We start from the raw sequence: 11,270 nt of genomic DNA, 5'->3' as shown, positions 1-11,270 counted from the left end.
CGGAACCTTCTGCTTGAAATGCAGATGTCCTAACTAATAGACCACTGAAGAATAATATACAGATAATTACTAATTAATGATTCCTTGGCAATAAAATATTCACTTAGGCCTAGGCCGTTTAAATTAACAGAATAATTTCCATCAATAAGCAAATATACATAATAATATTATTATCAGGTCACATCTAGGGAGGACTAATAACTAAGCGAGGGCGCTATGTATGAATAGTTTAAATAGTTTAGTTGATTAATTTCTTCAAGCAAGTTATGGAGTGACAATTCATCGCGAGTTCAAGTCCCAGTAGATGACTTTTATTACTTTTATTAACTTATTTATCGCCAAACGCGAGTGTTGCCACACGAAAATTACACAGTCTATATCATCGTACTCAAGAATTTGCTGGATTTTATATATGTTTAATGACAGGGACACGATAATTACTCGAAAATTACTCAGTCAATATCATCGTACTCAACCAATCACGTTCACGCATTTATATAGGCTATTTAATATATATATATATATATATTTCTATGCCTGTAATAAATAAATATCGAGCCTACGCGTGGATCTTAGAAACACTTTTTAATATTTAATATGATGTATTCAAATTAGTCTTAAAAGCTTACTTATAAGTATTTTGGAAGAAAACAAATTGATGGCTGTAGTTGTTTGTCTTTTTGTGAGATTCACTCTCTAAACTTTATTTCAATTTCAGTACATCATAACTTAATTAGAATTAGTATATCACTGTTACATATCATTAAAAAAATGATGTTTTGTTTTGTTTCTTTTCATATTTTTATGTTATGGCTTTTTCTGTTAATACAAAGTGTCCCATGCAACATCATCCATACATTAAAATAAAATATACAGTATGTACATCAATAACCATTATACAGTGTATTATTAAATCATTAACAAGGCAATAATTGGCTAATTTGATTATATTTTCCAATACTCTAAATATGCGTACATTTTTATAAATTTGAAATTTAATTTTCTAAAAAGGCGAATTGCTGCCTATTCTCATGTTATTTCATTAGAATAGGCATCAATTCTCCTTTTTAGAAAATTAAACAACGCTAAAAACAAGTCTAAATTTAAATCATGTGAAATACTTACAAGTTAATGAAATGCGCTTAAATTAAACCTATTATATGGATTTTCATTAATTTTTTGGGATATATTCTATAGAATACCTAGAAGTACTGATACAAATTAACATCATAATGTTGATTAAAACACAGTGTAAGAGCGTTGAATATTTAATAAACCTTATCACCCCAATTGCTTTTATGAGCAAGCCACAGGAGACTGGATTATTTTTTCTTGGGAACTGCTGTTTTTTAACGTTTTTACGGAAGTCAATCATGGTACGTCGGTGTAACCTTTCTCATGATATCAATGTTGTTTGTGTCATAGCTTCTTTTTCTCGTAATTCTGCTGACGATAATTTTGTCACAGATCTGAAAATAAATTATAAAACGTTAATATTAATTAATATTAATGGACATTAAAAAGTGTAGAAAATGAAGTGAAAGAAATTATACAAATACGCCCAAGGTACGGCTGGTTAGTTTAAACTAAAATAGCTATTTTACGTTTTAACATTTTTGTTCAGACCATGATATTCAAAAGTGATCGTAGTCCAGTAACATAGGCATACGTCTACACGTCTTCCCTGATCGAAACGAAGCTGTAAACTTAGAAAGAAGATAAACCACACACACAGAGACCTACCAAAGCAACATGCTGTTACTAGCGCTGACAACAATTGATGCAAATATTAACTTTATAATTACACAAAACAAAAAATTACACATAATAATCATAATTCGTGCCCTGATAGATCTTACTGAACCCATTATGTTTCAATGACTGCGCTATATTTGTACATTCTGAATGCAAATTTTGAAAAATTTGCAAACAAACCCTTACATTCTAAGTTGTGTGACTTCATCCATTGTATCTGGTAACTTTCTATTGGCAGTTTCGGGTAAAAGTAAAACAAGTACTCCTGATGAAATGGCTAATACACTGAATGTTAACATGGCAAGTGGCGCCCAATACCTTGACAGGTGGAGGATATATGGTGATAGGATGGCTCCAATCCGACCAGATGTTGAACAAATACCAACAGCAACTGACCTATTGCCAAATGAATAAAGCAGTCTGTTAGTTTGACAAAGACACATTCATATAATATCATTACATCATCATCGTTATGGAAAGAAGAACATATCAACATTACAATAAAAAAGAACTAGATTATAACAATGCCAAAATAAAAATGATGGCGATGAAAAAAGATGATGTGCTTTAAGTCTACACCTCATGACGTCGAATATACAATTACAATTATTAGAACAGTTGCTCGTTTAACACAGTATTTAACTTTTTTTCAATTGAACTAGATTAGATATAACCACTTAATAGAAGAAAATATTTCTAACCGTATATTAGTTGGATAGGGCTCTGCAGTATAGAAAAATATAATACCGAATGCAGCGGTTACTCCAAACTTTCCTACCATCGCTACTGTCAGTCGTCCTATTCCCATTGCTTTTCAACAAAATAAAAAATATATTACAAAGTCAATTATTGGTAAAAACAAAACACAGTAATGTCTCACTATATTTATTCATAAAAAATCAATAGGTGATTCTAGTACGAATCACCAATAATTAAGACGAACTTTTAATTCATAGATCTTCTTCATTGGCTACCAGTTCATCGCAGGATTAAGTATGAATTACTCATAACCACATTTAAAGCACTACAGAATATTGCTCAAAATTATTATTTGAGTGGAATCTTGTATCGTATTAACCAGCTCGCTCACTTAGATCATCAGATGATACTATACTGCTTAGAGTTCCATCAGACTTTGGACAGCTGGAGAATGTTATGGAAAAGTTTACCGCGTACAACAAGATCTTCAATGTGGTCACCATTTGAGAAGTTAATTATTAGAATAGAACGTATAAAAAGGAAAGCAACAAGGATAATGATGTTTAGAAAGGTTCCTGTGACACATCTTATTTGTATAGATTGAAAGTGCTAGAATTATTATCTATTGATGACTTGTTTAAATTACATAGACTTTTATTAGGACTTAATGTGCTGAAATGTTACTGTCCTCATTCTTATAATAATGTAGTATATTAAAACTACTGAAAGGTGTCCGGGTAAGCTTTTACGTTGGAATTCGAAAGGTAATACTTTCGAAAGCTAATTCTGTTTTTTTTTCCTTTCCTAGACTATGGAAGCAAATACCAAATCCTTTAAACAAACAGTTTAATTACCTTAGTATCACTAGTTGTCGTAGACATTTATGGAATTTTAACTTGTTTTATTCATTCTTTAACATAAATTGTTTTATACATGTATGTACTGCAGCTGTGGGCATTATAAATTCTTTTATTATTATTATTATTATTGGTGTTGTTGTTTACTTACGAATAAAAATATTCAGTAAACAAGCAACGCCACCGAGTAACAATGTTGCTGATAAAGATCGTCTGCGTCCAAAATAGTCCAGAGCTACAATACTCAATGCATAGGCTGGTATCTCGGTAGCACCAGATACAAGAAAAGATATGTAATGATTAACGCCAAAATCAGAAGTACTCAGAGAGAGGCCAAAGTAAGAGATATTAACAGCAATCCTTAAAAAAAAAACAATATTTAAATATTTAAACAATTATTATTTTTATTAAAAATAGTCACGGTATTGATCGTTACCATCGTTTGAAGAAGTTTGAAGAAGGCCTGCAAAATGACAGACTCCAGTAACAGCAGGCAAACAAACTTCTCCAAACAATGGTAGATGCTAAGGTATTAGACAGCTTTAGTTTGCCAATTTCGAGTTTGACAAAGGAAGTTTTCCAATGTCTATTCTGAAAACTATTTAGTTTGCAGAAGTTAGGCCGCCAAAAGCCTCCAGTAACTAGTGTCCAACAGGCACAAAACCATCTCCAAATTGTTAAGTAAATTATGCTTGTGTAGAATATGCTTTAGGGAAGTGGAGACAAACTTTTATTTTTCAGAAGTTTCCTGAGGTTCCTTAAGTTTTTGTCACCATGCAGTAAACAAAATGAAAAGTTTGCTTGTGTAGACGTTTAGTGTTTCCTAAAAAAAAGCCGTACACATCAGGTAAACATACTATAAGCATAACTTACCAGCATAACATAACATTAAATGTTCGCTTACAAACTGGCCATGGTCTAAATAAATCAAGAAACGACATGAGTGAAGATGGTTTACCCTGAAAATATAAAAGTTCAGCAAGTGAATAGAAGAAATGTTATAACTTAAAAATAATTACATCCTAGTCAAAATATCTAAGAAGCTTACCTTAAAATAGAAAAGTGCGTTTTCATTTAAGGAAACATACATTTCTTTTGCTGTTGATAACTTAATGAAATACCCTTGTTTCGTGTGTAAGTGTATACATTTTTATTATCTTCATATTTTTATCATTTGTCTATCAAGGAATACCAGAACCAAGAAATAAGATAAATGTGCCCATGTTGACTTTTAAAAAGATACGGGATAAGATACATATACATCTTCACCGTTTATAAATTAATTCCAGTATTCAACTCTGGTGGTTTGTAATTTCTCTATGCCTCTTTAAATCCGTTCGTTGTTGAAACCTCTGTATATATTGTAATTGTTTTACCTTCAGGAAAAACCAATAAAAAACATGTTGTATCTTGTATGTGAATGAATATTAATAATAATTACTGGAAATTTTCAATATTATAAACAATCATTGTTTTAAAATTAAGAAATATTCGATAACGTTTCATATACCTGATTATGTAATAACTATTATACGTACCATGTGTTCAGAAAAGTGAAAATCTGTTGGCAAATTAACGTTGTTTACAGTTGCTGCCTTCTCAGTTATCTTCTTTGCTTCATCATATCTTTTTTGAGAAATCAGCCACCGTGCTGATTCTGGGAAAAATCTTGAAAAAGAGAGATTATTTGTATTTAAAGAGAGTAATTTCGGTCAAGAATTTAAGCAAATGCATTAATTATTATTTTGTTAAAAAAACTAAAATAATTTTCTATTAGGACTATAATGTTAAAACATTATAGAAAATTATTTTAGTTTAACAAAACAATGATGTATTTGTTAATGTATCGTATTTGATAGCTTTTAACATTTTCATACAGGTTTTACCATTACACTGGTCACACTGTTTATCGTTTATGCCAAATAAATGAATGAAAACAAAAATGTTAATCACTTCAATTTACTTTCACTCTTTGTGTTGTATTCTTTATAATAATTACAAAAGGAAAGGCAAAACTCCTGTTATGGACTTTAATATTTGACAATAAAACAATAAAATAAAATATGCAAAAAGTGTTACGGTATTTATACAGTGTTGGAACTTTCTCTTACGGTATATAAAGAAAATATAATAGCCCAGGTACACTAGCCACAAGCTGTAAAGTTCGCCATTCACGGATAAAGTATGCAAGTCCTGCCATGATTATTAGACCAAATGCAAAGAAGAACTCGATAACAAGTCCAGCATATGTTCGTTTGGAAACACCGACAGTCTCAAAATTCAATATGAACAAAAATAAATACCATAATAGTGTATCATTACAGGTTAAGGCCAATTTATACAGACGATCCGAGCGGATAATGGTAGGTGGAAAACCGTACCACGTAGAATTTGTATCTATCATGAGCGGGTTTCCACTCAATCGCTCCTTGTTTTGTAAATGTCATACGAAATAACATAGATTCTATATATGCTAATTTTGTTTTCCGCTTACCGTTAACGTTCGTTCTTGTAAATTGGCATTTAGTATACTAACATTACAGTTTTAAAGGTTTGCTCCGGCAATAAAGTAACTATTGTTTATATATACATATATATATATAAAGCATAATGTATGTAGGCATATATACGGCCTATCCACGTTGAAACACCGGTTCTCGTCAGGTCACCGAAGTTAAACAACGGTTAGAGCTTTGATAAGAATCTGGGAATATCGGTTGCTTTATATGTATATATGGAGCTGGGTTCAATTAGAAACATCTAGAAACCGCCCTTGAGCATAATGCATTATAACTCAAATTATAGATTAAAATACCCTACCTATAACAAAGGCAGTGATGAAAACAGCAATGTTTGCTGCCGCCGTGATGAATCGCAACGCCGTGTAAGCAGCAAACGATTTCACAAAGGAAGTTAATATTCCAGAGCCACACTGTAAGCCTACAGCTAAAAACAAAACAGGTTTCCTACCAAACCTATGAAGAAAATTAAAACAAAAATGCATATTTGTATCATGTAATAAATCATAATCCCAAATACAGTGTCATTGAAAGAATTATTTTATTGGTAAGTCGATATATGAAAAGGGATGTCTGTAATTTGTTTATGTCAAAGATATTTGAGGTTTTTAAGTCACGGAAGAGTGGTTTAGAATATGAAAGATAATTTGAGTCGGTACATATGCGAACTGTGATTTTGATTATAGAGCAATTCAATGGAAAATATGTGTACGGTTACAACATTCGCTGTTTAGCTCATATAACAACACAAAACAATGGAATGTTCTATTAATTAAGCGTTTAGTTGCAAATACATTTGACATATGAATTTCGCAATGATAATATATAAGTAAGACCATTCATCAAAATCTACTAACTACATATACCCTTACATTTAAAAACTACAGAAAGACCAATACGTCGCCGGTCGTCTGTTCAGTTAGAAAATGTCAAAATACTTACTTGTCCGCTAAAGCTCCAAAAACAAGTGAACCAACTAGTGTTCCAACAAAAAAAATTGACTGTGAAAGCGATGGCTTTGCGGCCTTTTCACAGACAAGATCAAACTGAAATTATAAAACAAAAACTGGTAAAATCAAGATAATGGTTTACAAATGATAAACTAAAAGAAATGTTAATAGTAATGTCAGGGCAATTTACAAAAAAAGCCACGGCAATTACAGGCCACCGTAATATCGACGTCGTTAAACACTGTTTGGTAATAATATGATAACCTTCTTGTTTATACATTTTCATTACAAAATTTGATACTGTAAATGATTTAATAAACATGCAGTAAGCTGTACAGCATATACAAACAAAATATTAATATTAAATGATCCTTATATATTATGTTTATTATCTCTTTCTTGTAATTATCTTTCAACTTTCGTATTTTATAATAATAATAATAATAAATGAAAATTTATATAGCGCCGGTATCCTCCACCCATGTGGCGCTCATGGCGCTTTGTGCATTAACAACGTGCGAGAACATCAGCGAATAGCGACGTCTTTAGGTTGGTTGGTTGGTTGGTTTGTTTATTTATTCAAACATTCTGAATAAGGCATTAGTATTCGACTTATTTTGTGCCGATCGTCGTCTTTCCTAACCACAGCAAAAAGTAATTCTTTGTTAAAGTGCACAACAACATACACTTAGATTACAAAGGGGAATAATATTAAATTGTATAAACTGTAACCCTTATTTAGTTGCGTTAGAGAGTATGTATTATAATCATAACATAAACCATTGGGATTTCCGCAGTTTGTGTATCACGATTTATTATAATGTATTAGCGTTCACAGCCAACTCATGCTAGACGTGATCTCTGTACTTGGTCGTCATACCGCCGCTATGTTGAAGTAAATTGTCCGAAAGAGAGAGACGTATCGAAAGAGAAATCTTACTGAAGAATTGCCAAAATTGCAGTATTTCAATTGCAATAATTTGCACGTAGAGAATCCCTGGATGAGTTACTTCACAACGGCGCCACCTCCTGTCTGAACTAAATATGTGCAATTAGACCGATTACACTACCAGGAATGCTATAGAGCTCCACTTTCTCCTAGAATGGAGAAAATAAGTATTCTATCCATGCTCTTAGTAATATAACATTTCACAAGTAGGCCTACCAAATACGATGGTGGACATGTCGTGATACCCCATTTCCAGCTTCGAAAGCACTACATATAGGTTGCCCTGGAAAGTTATATTATTGATAATGATCTAGTCAACGTCCAGATTCAGGATGAACCAGCTTCTCAGGCGAACCGAGATTCGCCGAATTTCTTATGGACTAGTGATTCTACAACTGTGCATGGTATTCGTTTAGTTAACTTTGATTTGTGTGACTCGTTATAATCGTATCACATGCATCATTTGCTCTTTACGATTATATATATTATGTGCAGTAGGCTACTTTGAAATTTTATTCAGTGTCTTCATGAGCTCTAACAATGTCACCTACCAACGTAATAACAAACAAAGGGGGAAAAATCACCACCACAATCATTAAGACGTCATTATAAGTAGAGCGAACACTCATTGAATATACTTTCGATCGTGGCGTGTAGGGTGGCCTTTATACGGCAATTTACAAAATAAACCACGGCAATTTTTTTTTAAAGCCAGGGTGTTTCATTTTTAAGTTGCCGTGGTATTTTTGTTGAATTTATGTGTTTTATTTTTAAGTTGCCGTGATGTTTTATATTAAAGTTGCCGTGGCTTTTTTTTAAATTGCTGTGGCTTTTTTTAAATTGCTGTGGCTTTTTTTGTAAATTGCCGTGATATTTTTTAAAAGTTGCCGTGACACTTACAGGCCACCGTAGATTTGATAACCCTGACCCACTTAGTTTGGTTTTCGGTAAACCTAAATTAAGTTTGATGTACTATCTAACAACTCTTTAAAGATTACCTGATTAAAAAGGGTTGATACAGCATAATTTTAAGATACGTTCGGGTCTTTTTTTGTGTCATTTGAATTTAAAACGAAATGTTTGGAGTTGTGGTAATTTAAGTTCAATGGATGGCGCCGGCATTATTTATACTCACAAAGCATTTATAAGGAATTGAAATGTCTTGTTTTGTAAGTAACTAAGTATGCGCCAAGTTTATGACTATTATTCGATATTTTAACAAATATTAATTTTTAATTTTAATATCTATAAATTTTATACCATTTGGCCTACTATCATAAAAATTAGAGTCATGGACTCATTCATTTTAATAAACATTTCATGAAAGATGTTATTGTATAATACTGACAATATAACGTTGCAATTTATACTTATCCTATACTACAAAGTGTAACACGAAAGCATCACACTCAATCGTGCATGATAAAGTGACCATCTAATCATTTCTTTTTTTAAATGGTTAATACAGTTGAACCTCCGTGAGCGTGAGTGGAGATTCTGTCCCAGCAATCCTGTTCCCAGCCCCATAATACAGTCCTTGCAGTACCACACAGAAAGACAAACTGTCATATTGATCAACAATCAGAAAAGTGTGAATTTCTACCACCGTATGCCATTCAGCTATAACATCAACGCGTACAATATCTCTTAAAATTCTCTCCTACAAAATGTCGACATTTAACCCTCACTGGAATATTTTTCTCAACTTAACAAAACGCCAATTCTGTGATAATTTTGTAGTTAAAGGATGGGTTTGTACTAGATAATGTGCTCTCTAACCATTGTTTGGAGAGGTATCTCCCTGGTTCGACACGGTGTCTCTAGGAACTTGTATTACAAAAAGAAACAAACGCGTATAATTTTTTTAGGGGTTCGTATATGAGAAACATTTGAACCTTTATTAGCAACCAATTACGATATCGATTAATTGTATTAAAATATATAAAACAATATAATTTGAAATACACTAAGACCGTGGTGGGCGACGATTTTCAATAGAAGATACCGTAGGTGCGCGACTGAGCTATGCTTGGGGCCAAGGTCAGAACATCTATAGAATTGGACCTTTAGTTGACCGCAAATTAAATAAAAGTTCCAGCTTGAAATTAATTATATAAAATATAAGATAAATGTTCGAAGCTCAATACACGGGTTCGAGCCAATGCGATTCCAGTGGTTAGTGGTGGTGAGATGGTTTCTATCACCTAATTCCACTAGTGCTGAAGCAAGATAGTTTTGAGACTTTTACCAACATTACGGTATCATATTATAGCATATCATAACATGGGACTATTTTAGATGTTTACGTAACTATCTATACTGTATTTGACTTTACCTCTTGGATGATAGTTGACTTGTACTGAGAGGTATCGTATTCCCATCCATTTGTACACAATGTAATGTCAAGTTCTCGAGATACGTTGTTTGTAAAAAGTGCTTCCGTGATGTCTTCGCTCGTATACATCCAGCATTGTGCTTCGTTTGGTATTGTATTTACATCATCTTTAGGTCTTCCTAAGTTTTGTTTTATCTGGATACATGCTTCTATTTCGACTGAATCACTGTTTGTACAATTAAAGTTTTGTAACTCCGGTACGACACACCAGTGATCTGTTTTAGCGGAGATAAACACATGCGATAGGCTATGTATTGCAACAGGAATGACGATTAGGCAAACCATGGCATACTGTCGCTTCTGATATCGACCGAAGTCGCCAAGAAGTTTTAGAACATCGTCAAAATCCATATTGTAAAACGAAGTTGATATCAATGTAACTATATAAAATGAATAAAACTCTGGAGTAGGAGAGGACTGCACCGCACTGGCCAATTGGAAGCCACCATCCTTTTATAAGTTAGACCAGCTAATGAAACTTTATGCTGTGTACGATTAGTCCACTATTGTTGCGTGTGTACATTGTACGGTTAGGTGATTCGCTAGACTTGATCCACAAGTTTGTAGTAGTTATTGTTTGTTTATTAATATTTCCAGTGAGTGGGCGTTCCAGTCTGTGTCTGTTAAGCTTGAATTATACGTATAAGACGTCATGTGTTATTCTTTTTACCAAGTTTAAGCCAAATCGCTGTATAGAACCTATAAATGCGGTGATGGAAATATGATTATTATCCTCTATCCTAAAAATAAGTTTGCAATATGATGATTTTTCGGAACAACTAATCGGAAAAAAATTGTACATCTATAATGTTCATTGTCACCTTTTTGCATCTGAGGCGCTGTAATCGCACGAATTATTAGTTTAAATTACATGTCGTGTTTCGTTTTAGTTCATAAAAAATGGCCTCGTTAAGTATGTTTTGTACGCCGTGCATAATACGAGCGTGACGCTAACAAGACGGAAATGAAATGATAATTTGAAATGCTCAAAATGGCCGGCAACGTTTTAGGACATTTATTGTGTGCATTTTAAAAGGTAAAGCTCTATAGAAAGTTGACCCTAAAACCAGTGCTGTATTGGAAAATATCTGGTGTCGAATTTATAATCATAACATTTCATAAAGTCGCGCGTAGTTCAGACTATAC

General features: G+C 32.8%; 1 protein-coding gene across 1 annotated transcript; it reads right to left on the bottom strand.

The window, feature by feature from the left end:
• Window positions 1–1,396: 1,396 nt before the first annotated feature.
• Window positions 1,397–10,488, bottom strand: LOC144843332 (organic cation transporter protein-like). Its single transcript, XM_078700125.1, has 10 exons — window positions 10,065–10,488; window positions 6,773–6,876; window positions 6,127–6,286; window positions 5,423–5,583; window positions 4,850–4,979; window positions 4,185–4,270; window positions 3,463–3,671; window positions 2,457–2,565; window positions 1,942–2,175; window positions 1,397–1,469 (listed from the first exon to the last, which is right to left on the bottom strand). Exons 1-10 carry the CDS (start codon window positions 10,473–10,475, stop codon window positions 1,397–1,399), a joined length of 1,677 nt encoding a protein of 558 aa, XP_078556251.1. The 5' UTR covers window positions 10,476–10,488.
• Between the last annotated feature and the right edge of the window lie 782 nt (window positions 10,489–11,270).

Source organism: Antedon bifida, chromosome 5 (assembly GCF_963402885.1).
Source record: "Antedon bifida chromosome 5, ecAntBifi1.1, whole genome shotgun sequence".
NCBI classification, from domain to species: Eukaryota; Metazoa; Echinodermata; class Crinoidea; order Comatulida; family Antedonidae; genus Antedon; species Antedon bifida.
The sequence above is the reverse complement of the archived record's forward strand: the minus strand, read 5'-3'. Positions and strand labels throughout refer to the sequence as shown.